The sequence below is a fragment of the Megalops cyprinoides genome, chromosome 13 (assembly GCF_013368585.1).
Source record: "Megalops cyprinoides isolate fMegCyp1 chromosome 13, fMegCyp1.pri, whole genome shotgun sequence".
Lineage (NCBI taxonomy): Eukaryota > Metazoa > Chordata > Actinopteri > Elopiformes > Megalopidae > Megalops > Megalops cyprinoides.
This window is the reverse complement of record NC_050595.1, coordinates 2,621,990-2,638,865: the sequence shown is the minus strand read 5'-3', so window position 1 is coordinate 2,638,865 and position 16,876 is coordinate 2,621,990. Positions and strand designations below refer to the sequence as shown.

General features: G+C 43.7%; 1 protein-coding gene and 1 long non-coding RNA gene across 2 annotated transcripts; both read right to left on the bottom strand.

The window, feature by feature from the left end:
• Positions 1–29: 29 nt before the first annotated feature.
• Positions 30–5,855, bottom strand: LOC118788416. Its single transcript, XR_005005401.1, has 3 exons — positions 5,646–5,855; positions 2,616–2,722; positions 30–141 (listed from the first exon to the last, which is right to left on the bottom strand). It is a non-coding gene; the product is annotated as an uncharacterized LOC118788416 (long non-coding RNA).
• A 1,182-nt stretch (positions 5,856–7,037) lies between these two features.
• On the bottom strand, positions 7,038–15,138 carry LOC118788236 (adhesion G-protein coupled receptor G5-like). Its single transcript, XM_036544192.1, has 8 exons — positions 15,073–15,138; positions 13,712–13,843; positions 12,336–12,392; positions 10,835–10,950; positions 10,182–10,450; positions 9,700–9,802; positions 7,736–8,019; positions 7,038–7,241 (listed from the first exon to the last, which is right to left on the bottom strand). Exons 1-8 carry the CDS (start codon positions 15,136–15,138, stop codon positions 7,138–7,140), a joined length of 1,131 nt encoding a protein of 376 aa, XP_036400085.1. The 3' UTR covers positions 7,038–7,137.
• Positions 15,139–16,876: the final 1,738 nt, after the last annotated feature.

Genomic DNA, 16,876 nt, shown 5'->3' with positions numbered 1-16,876 from the left:
TATGATTGAAGTGAGTGCATTGGGCGTAACAGGGAATTGAGTTCCATTCACACATCAGGCTCTGGTTGACAATGTCTCTTATAACAGTGGTTTGATTTATTCTTGTTGTTTGAGTGCCATTTTCCAGACAGATGATCACATCTGTAAAAAAAAAAGAAAATAATTCTAAAATTAAACTAGATCAAACATTCCTGTCAGATACAAAAGTGTTCTCTTAAGATAAACCACCTTGTAAACACGATATAATGTAAAGTGGGAAAATATTATGGGATGTATTTTTGCTATGAGGTGTGTCTGTCTAGTAAGCCCTAATAGACTGTTGTTTTCATGTATGGTGCTTTTAGTTATTTACTACAGAGTATATTTTATACATGCATGCAGAATTAAACACACATGAGACTGGAGTATATTATTTGTTTGTGCCTTTTTATACTCTTCTATTCAGAATCTTGTGAAGATGTTTACTGACAATGAACCTTGTACGGCTACAGCAGCCTTTTGTCACAGCAACTGTAACATAAGTGCAAATGCTAGTTTTTAAAATGTTGGTCAGTACACGCACAATATGTACACACGCAATATCTAATTTCGGTTTTGTTGATAAATAACACAGGTGACTATCGCCATTCGTGGTTCCCGATATCCATGGTGAGCAACACTCAATCGAGCCTGCGCATATTCAAGATCATACATACACCAATGAGCCAAAACATTATGACCACCTGCCTAATATGCTGTTGGTCCTCCGTGTGCCACCAAAACAGCGCCGACCCGCCGAGGCATGGGCTCTACAAGACCCCTGAAGGTGTCCTGTGGTGTCTGGCACCAAAACATTAGCAGCAGGTCCTTCAAGGCTTGTAAGTTGCAAGGTGGAGCCGCCATGGATCGGACTTGTTGGTCCAGCACATCCCACAGATGCTCAATCTGGAGAATTTGGAGGCCAGGGCAACACGTTGAACACTTCATCATGTTCCTCAAACCATCCCCGAACAATGTGTGCAGTGTGGCAGTGTCATGACTGCGGCGTCTTAGCTGGTTGTTTTCTTTTCCCTGTCCATGTGCTTTTGTTTTCCTTGTGTTCTAGCCCTGCCCCGCTCTCTGCCCTGTCTCCGCTCACCTGATTGTCTCCACCTGCCTGCCTGCACACCTGCTTCCCATCACCTCATCAGCCTAGACCTATATCTACCCTGCTTGTCTCTGTCTTGTTTGCCAGTTCGTCTCAGTTTGCTGTTTCGCTACTCGCCGTCTGTTCTGGTTTGTCTGTCGGTTCCTTTTGCTTTGCCTGTTTATTCTTGACTACGATTTCTGGACCTGATTTGGGGAATGTTTGCTGTGTTTTTCTGGTTTTGGACTTTGCCTGTTTTTCCTGACTTCGTTCCTCGTTCTTGCCCTGTGGTTTTGGTCGCCATGTCTGCCCGGTTTTTGACTCTGCCTGCCCTGACTTCGTTTTGTGGATTACCCGTTTGGATTAATAAACCCGTTTTTGGCATCCATCTCCTCTGTCTGCACTTGAGTCCCTGCCTGAGTTCTGACAGGCAAGGCGCATTATCCTGTTGAAAGAGGTCACTGCCATCAGGGAATACCATTGCCATGAAGGAGTGTACCCACGGTTTCCCAGCAGAACATTTCCCAGAGCATCACACTCCCTCCACTGGCTTGTTGTCTTCCCACAGTGCATCCTGGTGCCATCAGTTTTCCAGGTAAACGGTGCACACGTACACGGCCATCCACGTGATCTAAAAGAAAACGGACCCCTCGGACCAGGCGACCTTCTTCCACTCCTCCAAGGTCCAGTTCCAACACTCGCGTGCCCATTGTAGGTGCTTTCGACAGTGGACAGAGGTCATCATGGTCACTCTGACCGATCTGCGGCTACACGGCCCCATACGGAGCAGGGTGTGATGCACTGTGTGTTGTGACACATTCCTCCTGTAACCATCATTAAAATTTTCTGTGACTTGTGCCACAGTAGACCTTCTGTAAGTTCAGACCAGATGGGATAGCCTTCATTACCCTCACGCATCAATGAGCCCTGGGTGCCCAACACCCTGTTGCTGGTTTGTGGTTTGTCCCTCCTCGGACCACTGTCAGTAGGTACTCAACACGGCTGACCAGGAGCACCCCACAAGCCTTGCCATTTCAGAGATGCTCTGACCCAGTTGTCTGGCCATAACAATTTGGCCCTTGTCACTCAGGTCTTTACTCCTGCCCATTTCTCCTGCATCCAACACGTTGACTACGAGAACTGATTGTTCGCTTACCATCTAATCTACAGAGACCTTGACCTGTGCCCTTGTTTGGAGATAATCAACGTTATTTGGTTCACCTGTGAGTGGTCATAATGTTTTGGCTCATCGGTGTATGTATAGCACGTATTACACATTTATTGGAGCATTAGTACATATGAATCATGCATGTATAGTATTATAATACTTCTTTTCCTACAGAAAATCTGTCAGTTTCAGGAGCAAACCGCCCTCTGTGTAAGAGTCAGTATTACAGGGACAGAACAGGATTTGCCTAATTCCAAATTCACTGAGATGCCTAGATCATATTCCATGCAAATGGTGAAGACTCGACGCTGCCCAACCGAAGTCCTGTCTTTACACGGGTACCTGTCTCCATGCCGTAGGCCAATAAAAACGCGCCGATTAAGACAACACTCTGGAGAATCATCATGCCCATGGAATTCTTTTTTCTTCTCGTGGTCTGCTTTGCGAGTCTACGAAGAAATGAAGGAGAAAAAAATCATAAGTTGTTTTTTTTTTTTTTGGTAAATGTCATTCTTTGTGATTGACAACACAAGTACAAAGAACCTTACAGCCAGACTACCAAAAGTGTCCATCTTTTATCATATATTATCCAATATTTTTAATGTTCTTTGTCCATAAGGTCACTGCATGCCTTTAATAGTCAATACTCATGCCTTTCTGAATCGAGAAAATCAGAAATTAAACTGTGACCAGAAAACAGCCATCCTCATTATAAAGATGATGCATGTTAAAACTGAATGCATATTTTCATATTTTAATTTGTTTACTAAAGAATTGTACAAAAATAATGTACAGACAAATACTTTGTCTCGTTTATAGGACATCTCTACTAAATAAGATAGAAGCATTGTCTGAAACATAAGCACCCATTTTACCATTTGTAGTTCTGCTTTTAAAACGGAACCATTCGTAAGGTTTGAGGAAGTTCACAGATAGAAGAGAGCACCACACCATGTTCTTTTTATACCACTTGTAGTGTCTCATTGACCCAAGTGCACCACAGTCAATTTTCGATCGGTACAGTATGTTGGTCTCACCCTTTTCCGCTTTTCGACATTTGCTCAGTGCAGCTCCCGTTCGCCCGGACGCGCACCTTCTCAAACCCAAAAATTTGCATGACTGACTATCTCTGTCCTGGGTGAGTGTTTGGTGACCCTCCCATATCTGCGTTATCCAATCACGCTACGAATGTAGCCTCACCCACTCTGACAAAACTCCGCCCAGTCATCTCCGACCCATACCTGCTGGGAGGGGAAATTCACTCGTACCGGGGTGGACAAAATAAAGGAAACGCCAAATAACCTATGAATTTCTATTAACTAATAAAGAGTTGGACAGCCCTTTGCCTTCAGAATACATTCAATTGCTCTTGCTGTTAAAACAAACAGTTTATAGCGGTATATCCCCCGCTGGGACCCTGCTGTACCTTTGGGCAAGGTACTTAGCCCAGAATTGCCTCATTATATATCCAGCTGTATAAATGTAAAAACTTAAATGTATAAACCATGTAAGCTGCTCTGGATGAGAGCTATATGCCGATAATGTAATGTCACTTAGCCTTTCTGTTACAGATATATTTTCTACTCCAGAAATCCATAAATGTATTACATAAAAACCCTTGATCTTTGAAACAGTAGCACATTAAAAAAACAGCACCTTTTTGGAAAAGTGGCACTGTTGCAGTGACACCTTATTTTCATCTATCTGTTTTTAACAGGCACCTGCAACTGCATTTCAGGTCTACCATGGTCATGGCCTTCCTGTTCCTGATCTTACAATAATACACAAGTAACAACAATACATACTTCTCTTGTTCGCTTTATTCGGAACGAACACTTCAGGTAAGTTAACACATACTTCCCACACAAAAGCTACCGGAAAGCATTATACTCTGCCGGAGTTACATGCAGCACTTAGGCCTAATCAGTAAAGGTCATGGTGGGCGCTATTCGTTTGGTGGATATATTTAGCTAATTTTCAAGGAAAAATGTCAGTCATTGAAAGAAGACGTTCTTCTGTATTATGATTTGATGATTGAGCACAATTTGTATTAATGAAAGGACTGATAAAATAGGAAGACGGAGTGCAGCAGATGGTAATTTTTGGATCTCATTGGCATGCCTTTACACAACCCCCAGCAACTGTCACTGGCAGGAAGCTATTTAATTGACCAAATTAATTAAATTAATTTTTTTTCACTTTTAAGAACATTTCAGTTCATCCATACTTAAACACGCTTCCCTACCAATACTTACATCATATTCTTTGTCCTGCTCCCCATAACTGCTTTGAAAGTCCTGCCCATGATATACCATGATCGATAAACCATGACTGAAGACCTCAATGAAGCTGAATCTGGCTGATGTTGCCGTTAACTATTACACGATTCAGGCGTTAGGTTGCACAAACCTCTTGTTGTTTCATTTGTATGTCGTTAATTCACAAATCTCAAGCAGAAGTGTTAGAAATACTATACATGTTTGAAATTACATTACTAATAGCCTGTATTTTTTTTCCTAAATTTTGAAATTGGAACAAGAATTGCAGCAAACAGGCCTAAGGACTTTGGTTCAAGAAAAATCACTGCAATGGCAGGGTTTCCGATCAATCTTGTACCACTACAGACTTATTTCACGTGATTGCTCACACAATTTTTAACTGGCCACGTTTTTATCATGGTTTTCCAGGTCAGTGAGCCGGGCGGAAAAGTAAAAACTGTGTTCACAGCACGACCACCCGACATTCTAACACACAATTGAAGAGACGGACATTCAGTTTTACGTGTGCTACCGTGAAACTACTAGATAATAAAGCCAATTGTTCCACTGAGGTTCGCCATACCGGGCCATATTAGTTCGCTTCTTAGAGCTATCGTGCGTCATGTAACTCGTGCGCTAAACGCAATGTTGCCTTTCCAAGAAGCTAAAGAAATTCAGATTGCAGTGTTTAGCTAACAAATTATTAGCTCTCCAACTAGTAATCTTACTTTATGTGATTTGTTGTGTTTTTGATGGTTTAAAGGCTTCCAAACGGTAATATTTTTGCGATTTGTTCAGATCTTAGAATTTCCTGTCGCCATTAGGGCGTATAGTCTTGAGTTGCCTGTCACAAAGGTCCGATCACATTAACGCATCAATGATATAAAGCAAGTAAGTCCAAGTTTTAACATTATAGCCCCAGGCTTCGTTCAAGGATGAGTATACTGGGATGTAACTGGAAAGAAACAACAATGGACACATGCCTGCTTTAAATAAGATTGTAAAATGCCATTGATCGATCAAAATATAGGCTTTAAAATAAGGGCTGTGAGAGGAAAAACCTGGAAACCAAACAGAAAAAGAGGTGCCACAGGCCGACGGGGTAAAACCTTACTTTGAGTCCAAAGACAGCAGAAGCTTCTTCGTCCTCGTCCTGGCTCGGTTCCTAAAACAATGAATGACAACAGCGGACGGCTGACTTGCCTGTTTCCTTGTTTATATGCACAGATAAACAACTGGCATATATTAAGTCGTGCGTGGGTTGACTCATTAGTTTATGGCAAAACATTCGTACAATCCATGCAAAGACACAGGCTCTGACAGGCCGGTGATTACTTGTGGCCTCAACACACAATGAAGTATCAGATGGCTGACGTTGACAGGTGGAAACATACGTCTCCTCATGTTTGTATAATGCAAATCCATTCAGATCCGTTACTAACAGGTAGTGTTTTGTTTCCCGTTGAAAGAAGATGTCATCTTTTTTAACGAAATATATTATGTATGAAACGTGAGACGTGTATTGGACCTGATTATATGACAAACAGATACACAGAGTGAGATACAAAAGATTATTATTCATCTTATTATTCATCTTACACATTTCGAAGCCGTGTTGTCTGGCCGTTGGATTCATTGGATTCATGCATATTAAATTTACGAACTGTCACAGCAAGAGACAGGAAGTCCAGTGTAGAGGAGTGTAGGACAAGGCTGTGCTTAAAGATGGGACAACATTCAATGCACCTGTCTGCCCACGGTGGCGTAGGTTGTCCCTCTATGTGTATTTTCTTGAAGATTTAACTCAATTTGCTTTAAACTTCAGAAATATTAAGAGCACAGTACTCTATGAATGAAAAAAACAAAGAAATGAAATTTATTGAAGGAGGATCACCTAATGTACAGTGACTAAACCACTAAAAAAAATAATAACAATAATAATTATGATGATTATGATTATTATTATTATAAGCAGACAGATATGTATGGTGCATTATTAGGATTCCAGTTCTGTTGACATTATAATAAGAAAATATAGTTCATATTCATTACCCTTCGTATTTATCATTTAATTCAAACACATTTTGACCATATATTTACAAACAAGATTTATCATTTAATTCAAACACAGTTTGACCACGTATTTACAAACAAGAAAAACAATATCACATAACATAACTCATTTTATTTATGTCTCGGTCCAGGTGTGCGTGTGCGCACGCGCACTGTAATAATGAGTGCATGTGCTGGGAATAACACCTGTAAATCTCACACTGTGGTCTCACATCAAAAAAGATCCTATGCTGGCAAGCTAAACGATTAAACACGAGAGCGTTCGCTTAAATATAGTTCTGCAATTGGGACATCAGTGGTTATCAGACTTCAGCTGTTTCATCCTCAAGTCATTGAACTTAAAAAAAAAACTTTTGTACACACAGGCATGTTCTCCACAAAGATACTACACAATACAAATGTTGGGCTGATGAATCCCAGCGAATGGGTTTTTGAATCGACAGCTGGAAGACCCGTGATCCGCACGCCTCTGTCTCAGAGCTCAGTGACATTGTGGAAGGCGGTACACTTGGCGCAGCGGGCGGCAGGCCTGTCTAGTTATTGTGCGTGTCTGATTTGCTGCTCTGTGTCTGGCTGGGGGAGGGATGCGCCATGGCCTGGCGCTTCGACATGTAGATCCACAGGAAGATGAAAAAGCCTGGGGGGGGGGGGGGGGTGTTGAGGAAGGAGAGTTGAGACACACCTCTTGAGAGGGGAAGCTCTGTGTTGGCACCCCCACAATCACACACACACACACACACACTCACACACTTACACACACACACACACACACTCACACACCCCACCCCCCTTCACCAAAACAGCAATTCTTACAGGTGACTGCTGTCTAAAGACACAGAATTAATTACAAATGCCAAATGACAGGGTGGCAGGGACAGGCACATTAGCCAAATGATTTAGATTTAGATTTACTGTGCAACACAGTGACTGACTCACTCTACAAGGTAGAAACATGCAGGACACACAAGCCTGCGGCACGGCCTAGTCAGTTCGGGTGGGGGAGCCATAACAGGGAGGTGCTAGAATAAACCCCCGCCCCCCCCCCCCCCCGCCCAACCCCCCCACCGGACAACATTTTGCCAGCACGACCTTGTCCAAAAAAAACTCCAAAAAAGCCCCACCCCCTCTGACCTTGCAGTGAGTTGAGGATGCAGAACAGGTAGAGGGCAGGGGTGGGCAGGTTTCCAAAGGCGAAGAAAACCAGGCCCCAGGTGACACCCAGCAGGCAGGACATGCTCAGCACGGTGCAGACATCCTTCCAGGTGCTCCTTCCGCCGGGTGTGTGTACCTCCGCATGCTTGGTCCGCAGAGACACCATCAGCTTGCAGATCAGCCCCAGTATGGCCAGGTTGAACACCCACGTGAGGCCAAAGAAAGCGTCATTGACAATGTTTATGCTGTCTTTCACGTAACATCTGCAACCCAAGGAGCAGAGAGTCAGACAGGTGCATGCACACACACACACACACACGCACACACACGCACACACCTTGATATCCATACACACTCATACACATGGATACACAGAGATTTGGCAGACACACATGGACACACACCCTCAAAGTCACACATTCTCACACATTTGCGTTTGCTCTATAGGATACAACACTCCATTAGTTATAGGATTAGTGATAGACCAGCACAGCAGACGTTGCAGTGTAATCACTTCTCCTAAAAATCCTGCAGATGTGTCCACTGTAAAGAGCCAGGCTCCCGTTAGTGCACCTTCTGGTGGAAAACCACACAACGGCAGTCAGGCTGCTCTCCATCAACTGGTTCCAAAAAAAAAAAAAAATTCTACAGAGAGAATGATTTTCAGCTTTGTCCTTGGCACAGACTATTTATTCAAAAGAGACTCATATTAAATGTGCATCTCATAATTAACAAAGGAGAATTTGAATGGTGTCAGTAGCCCTGCTCATTTACATTCTCATCATTTACATTATTACCCGTGTTATTACCCTTCCCAGTCTGTACAGACTAAACTAAACCAAACTGCAGGGGAGAACAGGACAATGAACAATGGCAGATGAAAATGTGGAGCTGACCTTGATCAGATCTGCCATGCTAAGTGCACCAGGTGCATTGTGAGTGTGTGTTCCTACAGTCATCGCAAAACAACATATTCATTCCATTGTAAAGCTATACATTACTGCACATTGCAATATTGGCATTTAGCAGAAGCTCATATCCAGAAAGACTTACAGTTTTATGCATGTTTTATACATTTTATACATGTTACCCATTTATACAGCTGGGTAGTTACTGAGGCAGTTCTGGGTTAGGTGCAGTGCCCCAGCAGGGAATCAAACCAGCGACCCTTCAGTTATGAGCCCTGCTCCTTGCCACTATGCTACACTGTTGCCCCACAGTTAAACTGCTCACAAGTAGACTGTTCAACTGTGTTTGGTGAATATGACTTTTGTTGGACAATCTGTTATTTCGTCCGCTTTCTGTGCATGGAGCTGCTAGAGGTCACTGACAGCTGTGGAATGCCACGGCTTGTTTCGGTTGCCTAGCGTAGCCTGGCGGCAGTCCACAGATATGACTCCCTATCTGCGGCGTGGCAGGGTACCACAGTGGTTAAGGAGCAGGACTCGGTTCGATTCCCAGCTGGGGCACTGCTGCTGTACCCTTGGGCAACGTACTTAACCCAAAATTACCTTACTAAATATCCAGCTGTATAAATGGATAACATTGCAAAAACACTGTAGGTGACATAAGCAGCTCTAGATAAGAGTGTCTGATAAATGCCAGTAATGTAATGTAATGTAATGTAATGTAATGACTCCATGTGCTAGTAGAACATGGGACAAGCAGGCTCTAGCGTTGCATCATGACCTGCTACACACCAGTTTGTGCTACCGGACAACCTCAGGATACCAGAACAAATTCCAAATTTTAGTGTTATTATTACAGTGGCGTAATAATTAAATAACAAGATCAGTGCAGTTGTATTGAGTTATGAAGTGGTACAGTCGCCAGATTGAATGAGGCAGTAATAAAATGATGCTGCCCTTTATTACTGGTAGAGGCACAGGCTTTTAAGAGGTATGTGTAGCCCACAGCATCGTGTGGTTTGGACAGGATCTTACATGGTGACATTTGTGTTGTTTTCCCCAGAGGTTTGAATGGTCACACGCCCATAAAAGTCTGTGTTAATGATGGCAATGATGGCCACAACAATGGCGGGGCCACCTGGAGAGAGAGAGAGAAATACACTGAGCTGGTTCTGGAAAGGTCATACTGCTGGTGCTTGCTTTTATGGCAAGGGTTGTGTAGTGGTGTCTGGCCAGCAGAGGGCAGCATTTCTCTATAAACGACAGCTGACCAAAAAAAAAAAAAAACAAAAAAAAGCACCTCTGGTTTTCAGTGGTCATATGACACTGGCATTTCAGATTTCAGATAAACACAAATGGTTGGTTTTTTTTGTGTCTCGAGTTCGCCTCCTGAGGTGAGGAGGTGACTATGAAGGCCCACAGGTTCTCAGAGGGGCCTGTGCAGGGCACACCCAAGGCCCCTATCCCCAGCTCTGAGCAGGTGTCTCCTTACATGGACAACCAAAGAGAGATCTCACCCCAGCCCACCAGTCCCAGCTTGAGCAGGTATCTGCTGATATAGATGTTGAAGACGCGGACCAGCAGCAGGTAGAGGTGGAAGCCCTCGATGGCCATCCAGGTGAAGGTGGTGAGAAGGGCATAGTGGAGCATGATGGCCAGGTACTTGCAAGCCCCAGGGATGTGCAACTCTGCCACCTTCGGGTTGGGCAGAAAATGCACGTTGAGCAGCACGAGGGCCAAAGCCAAGTTCATGTGAACCTTCAGGGAGACGTCTACTGCCGTTTTCCTGCGGGGAAAAGGAGACAGAGGAAGAGAGAGAGAGTTAGAAAGGAAGAAGGAGAGTAAAGAAAGAGAGCAGGCAAGACAGGAAGAGTTATAATAGGGGGGGGTGGAAGAGAGCGTTCTTCTGTAAGCGCAAAAGAGACAGAGAAACTGTAGCACGGTCTCTGTGTGCTCACAGACTGGTGTACAGGCGTGTCCTTAATTTCTGTGTTTTATAGCACTCAGGACACTTACTGAATCACTCACTGAAGCTTCCCAACTAAACAACCACTTCTTTCCTTAAGGCTATCCTGACCTATCTAGCCATGTTTCTCTGTTGCAGCTCTAATCTTTCAATCTTTTCTGCCTCACTGCTCTCAGACACCCCCGAGATCGAGGCTCACCTCACCTGTGAGTGAGGTACTGGAGCAGCGTGACGAGCAGGAAGAACAAGGAGACGCTGCAGCCAATCAGAGAGATGTAGGTCAGGATCTTCAGATCCGTCTCTGAAATCGTACGGTTCACCTGCACAGGGAGAGGAGGCAGAGAGTAACAGAGGACCCTGCCTCTGACTGTTGTATCGGAGTGTACCTGGCTTCTGTCACATTGTGCAAGTTAACTTGTGGTGGGGCTTGAATAGTGTTGTGCTCACACTCACTGGTCTGGGAGTGTTGTTAGCCTGGTCTGACACTGTTGCTTGTTTAACTTAAATCGATACACTTATCTTCTATTATGCTGGACGTCACTCTGGATAAGAGCATCTAAATGCATGTAATGTAGTGTGATGTAATGTAATGCCTCAGCTAAGACCGGCAGGTAGAGGAGGAGAACATGCAGGGACAATGTGGGTATGCAAATGAATTCCAGAGAGATATAATGAATTACCAGGAACTGTAACCAACTTTATTTGGGTACTAATGTAGTGTAGTGGAGCACTTTCATACTATTGTTAGTCACTAGTATGGCTGTATAACGGAAGTTAGTAGTACTATAAATTATATTACAGTAATATGATACAAGTTAATGTTTCTCTTGTGTATTTGGCACCAAGTAAATGCACTGATTTCAGGTATTGTTATGATCACTGTTTGCACACACACACGCTTAAACACACACTAACACACACACAAACACACTTACTCACACACACACACACTTAAGAATGCAGTCTTGTGCGTACGAATCGTTTCGGACTCCTACCAACAACACAGCGAAATAGGTCAGGTGGTCGCAGGAGCAGACGACCCTCCCCTCCTTAGGTCTCCAGTGAGTGATGCAGCCATCGTCATGGAATTCTGAGAGAAGTGAGAACGGAGGGAAATTACGGCCGCTTGCGCTGCGGCCTGTTGCCTCCGCTCACAAACCAGACGAAGAGCCAGCACGCAATGCAGCAAACACATGTCCACGCCAGCGCAGACCAGCTGCTCCGCCTCCCGTCGCTTAGTATGGTGTAATGAGTCATTACAAATGAAATTAACAGTCATCGATCAAGCCAGCTCATCTCTTCTGTGTTAGTTTGTATAAATTAATGTATGAAATCACAGGGGGGGGGAAAAAAAAACTTTAAAACATATTTTTAAAATCCAGAAAATTTAGAAAAACCTTTCAATCAGTAAATAAATACAGCATGGTGTCAGCCTTTTTGATTGCTAATACGTACCTTTGGTTGAAAAATTGAAGTATTTGCACTGTGGCGATTTATCCTATTAGGGACACAAAAAAGGCCACAGATGAGCAAAGCCAGGAGGTTCAAATTTCATTTCAAAAAAGGGAGACAAACATCATATTTGGCTGTTTGAAATGAAAAATGAGGTCTTGTTCAAGCCAACAGCCTTGGTGGCCCAGCTGACCCTTGTCGACCCCTGTTCACCCTGTCACATGATCTCTGGGTGTGCCGCAGGTGTGCTTACCTGAGGTATTGAATTGTCCATCACGAAGAAGGTGATGTTGACAGGATCTCGCAGTCCCTGGATTTTGCCACCACTGACACTCACTCCAACCTTACACCCATAAAGCATGCTGAAATTCTGGAATACATAAGAAAGTGTCATGTGTGCAATGGATACTGTTAATTGGGTCAGTTAAGATCTGTGTTCATGTTACAACACTCCCAACACAATAACTGGTGCTAGAGGCCACTGTATCGGTTGTTGGGCCGCAGTGTAGCATAGTGGTTGAGGAAGAGGACTTGTAACCGAAAGATTGCCCGTTTGATTCCCCACAGGGTATTGCTGCTGAGCCAATATTTTCTTCAGTAAATATCCAGCTGTATAAATGGATAACATTGTGCAAAAAAAAAAAAGAAAAACGTATAATTGATGGAAGTTGCTCTGGATACATATGCCAATAATGTAATGTAATGTAATGTTACATATAAGACTTCTATTGAACAGTAAAACAGCAAGTCAAAACAAATTAAATGCCTCAGCCTGTTCCTGTGCATCACTCTCTTTTACTGAAAATATCTCAATATGTTATGGAGAGGAACAATAAAAGGAACCTTGATTGTTAGCATTCAGATAACTAATAAAAACCATAGCTTATTTGCAGCTGGTAAAGTGTGACCTGTTATGGTCTGTGATCTTGTTCATCCATAAACTGAAGGGACTGGACAGGACTTATCCTGGGGGTTGCCTGTTTGCAGCATCCGTGTCTAAGCCATGATGTCCACCCAATCTCTGATACTGTCCCCACCGCAGCAGAAGGGTCACTGGCAAATATGCAGCACCATGTGAACTGCAGGTGCCTCTGCACGGACTGACTCTAGCACACAAGTAAAGTTGGCTGTATCCCTTGTAGCTCGGTGGTCAGGGCGTTTGCCCCGTGGTGGGGGTTCGACACCCCAACTGCGTCATCAGCTGATGACGACCGGTGGGAACGAGCTGACTTTGGACTTTGTTTCAGTGGGGGGGCGGGGCGGGATTGAGGCTTGTCTCGCCACTCTCAGGCACCTGTGACTTATCAGACACCTACAGGATGTGTGGGTGATGTCCACGGTCAGTCGCGCACATCCGCTGACCTCGCTGCAGCGGGCTGGGTGACTTGAAGTGTGAAGAGAAGTCAGCATGTGTTTGTATCAGGGGATTGCAATCATTACACCCCTGTGCTCCTGTGATGAGCATAACACAAAAAATTCACAAGTCCAAAATAGAGCTGCGTTAAGAGGAAAAAAACAAGAGATGGCAAGTGGACCACATTGACTAATATCGCAGAAGACACACACACACACACACACACACACACACAGACACACACCATGAGAAAGACTCACACAGATAAGGCCCACCTTGTACAGATCTGGTGCATTGATCAAGCAGAAGACAATATTCCTGGTCTCACTGGAGCTCAGATTCAGGAGAGTTTTGGACAGGTTCACCTGGATGAAGAAGTCTGGCAACAAGCTGTCATCTGAGGAGGTCTGGGGAAAGAGAGCCAGGGCAGAGGCATTCAGATGTGGGACCAGAACCCCAGAGACAACCCTTACAACCACCATAACACTACACAGCCCCCAAGGATCCCCCCACACTGACTTTTACCCTCAGACCCAGGGTACTGCATCTAGCTCATTCTGCTGTTCCGTGTGCCTGTCTGTCTTGCCAATCAGCGCATTCTTCTCGGAACCACATGCAGCCTGAAGGTGATGTCACAAAGGCAGCATTTAGAGGAGGCCAACTGCAAATGTGGAAAGAACTGAAGCACTTTATCCCCGTCCAGTAATGCTGCTCCCGGGGGCTGGGCAGATGCGCACGAAAAGCACACGGGCTACAGTGAGGCTTAGTTACTTGTGTATGAAGCAGGTGTTGTCTGCACCACACTGGGATTTTAACATTCCGCACATTCACAACACTGTTGCATAGAGAGTTTTTTTTACACCTTTTTTCCCCCTTTTCACCCTGGTTTTAGAATCCTCAAGTGCGTATTGAGTGCTGTTTTTTGCACTACAAGTCCCACAATGCACCACAGGAGAGTGAATGCTGGTTAGAGAATAGGCATATCCCCGACTGTCATGTGAGCATGTCATAGGCTCCTGACTGTTGCTGGAGGATGCTAATGAGCGGTGCGACAAGGGGACTCTAGCCGACGAAATGCACCCTACCCTGGCAGAGCAGGGCCACCTCAGGTGTCCCTCAGCTGACTCCCTGCCTTGGTCAGCCCATGGAACAGCCCAGTCTCTGACTTAAAATGTCTCCAGCCATGGGTCTCCACACATGGCAGTGTAGCACAGTGGTGAGGAGCAGAGGCCATAGCCAAAGAGTTGCTGGTTCACTGTGGCCTTGGGCAAGGTGCTTAACTCACAGTTGCCTCAGTAAATATCCAGCTGTATAAATGGATAATGTAAGTAATGTAATTAAAGTCTATGTAAGTCGCTCTGGAGAAATGAAAATAACGCAGTGTAATGAGTCAGGCCGCACGCACAAGTACCTTAACTATCCATTTGAAAACTGCACTTACAATTATCACAAACATGTGACCATTAAAGCAGTTAATACATATACATATAAATTAACTGCTTTAATGGTTGCTTGTGATAATTTTTGATATTACTATAAAATTAGAAGGAATCATGGATGAAAATCACCGGTCTCAAAAGCGGTTGGCAGAGACACAAGGACACCCTCGCGATGTGAAGTCACATCAACCTCTCACCTCATTCTGACTTGCAACAATAGTCAGACCGCTGAAGTTTCCGTCAGCCTTGTGGAGGTGAGCCATGAGATGTTGGGTGATGATATCATGTTGGCGGTCTGTTAAAACCGTTCTTTCCAGAACTTTCTCCAGCTCGGCCACAGAGCTATGAAAGAGAGAGGTGACATGTGACAGCTTTTTTTGCACACACCACATACAAGTCAACCTGATATCCTGCACTGCTAATATCAATATTACAAGATGTATTTTTTCATACCCAGGCACTGCATTACAAAAACTAATGCAGAATATCCTTAATATAATCCACAAAAATTGCACAATGGGGTTTTTTTCTATCTATTTTTTGTGTTTCATCCTATAGTAAATAGCATGTTGCCAGAGCAATAAATTTTGTCAACAATGTGTGGCCATAAATCCATCAGAACAGGAGCACAATGCATTGAAAATTGCATCATACAGGATCTGAGACAATGATGCCACAAATGCCCTGTGCATATGTTCCGTTCACATCATAAGAACCATTGCTCATAATGGGCATCATTCATTCCAGAACAAAGCAGTTAAGCATATAATATTATGCAAGAAGATCTTCATGGTAAAAAGCATGTCCAGTGCGTAATGTTTGTTTTTTAAGGCTGCCGAGACTTACTCTATGAAGTCACCCAGATTGTCATCCACTATTGCCATTTCTACCACCTCCATGCAGTTTTTTGTTTCATCAATGGTATACTGCCCAGAAAGGGTTCCGACTTGGTGATACAGCGCAGTGAGCAAAGAGTAAAAAGGAGAAACATAATTAAATTAAATAACTGTAAATAAGAATATATATACAAATTAAGTGAGAGTATATGTACAGGTTCAGAATATATACACAGATTAAAGAGTAAAAACGTATGTTACATTATGTTACATACTGCACAGTCCCATACAACGTCCCATTTCAGCTGACATCACGGGGACGCTTTGTCTGGCTTTGATTGGACAATAACCTTATGATGAGAATTTTGCCCAGGCCCAGAAGCCTGCCCTATGCAGATCCAGTCCTGTCAGATGCAACTATCACACCTTTCGATGTATGCTACCTCCATCACTTAAACCCCAGCTTCTTGTAGTTACTTAGTGTGTGTATTTGAAAATAGCTTTTTTTGGAGAATGGAGTGGAGTTTAAGAGAAGCTTAAATGTTTACTTCTGGTTAAACTGGAAGATGGAGACATTGGAAACTGATGTGTGTTGTCTATGGCTTGAATATTTATTTATTTATTTATTAGAGTTACATTAGCTTGTTAATTTTGCAGGCTTCACTCACTTCTCACTATCTTACCAAGGCGTTTCCCTTTGCCACTGTCACCCTGGTGTTGCTTATGTTAAGTATCTCACCATGTGACAGAAAACTAACCATTTTACAGTAATTTGGCAAAAAAGAAATTTCTATATATACACACAAAGGAAAAGTCATCATGTTTCTGCATGGCCACAAAAAAAAAAAAAAAAAAAAAAAAAAACAGAACGTTAGAGAGATGGAGATAGCCAGCAAGGGTGGGTGATCAATCCAGATCAGCAAGTGATAATAAGGGGGGAACTTACGACACTTAGTTTGTGAAGATCTTTCAATGAACACTGAAGGCAGAACAAGCACTGCAACCACCAGCATCTTGGTAAGGGGAGAGACGCTCATGCCGCTGAGGGACAGGGAACAGCGCCAGTTCCATTAGTGAGCCATGACTTCACAGCTGTATCACTGAAACGTTACTGCTATTACGACCAATCAAGCCTCACTTTCCCCAAGGTCTGGCTTTATTTAAA

What these genes read in the sequence shown, in the direction of transcription:
- LOC118788236 (XM_036544192.1), bottom strand. Translation starts at nt 15,138, where the DNA reads ATGGCTCACCTCCACAAGGCTGACGGAAACTTCAGCGGTCTGACTATT. An exon ending in AACAACACAAATGTCACCAT is followed by an intron (nt 8,020 to 9,699) that starts GTAAGATCCTGT and finishes CTTGGGTTGCAG; the next exon opens with ATGTTACGTGAAAGACAGCA. An exon ending in CATCCTCAACTCACTGCAAG is followed by an intron (nt 7,242 to 7,735) that starts GTCAGAGGGGGT and finishes CCCCCCCCCCAG; the next exon opens with GCTTTTTCATCTTCCTGTGG.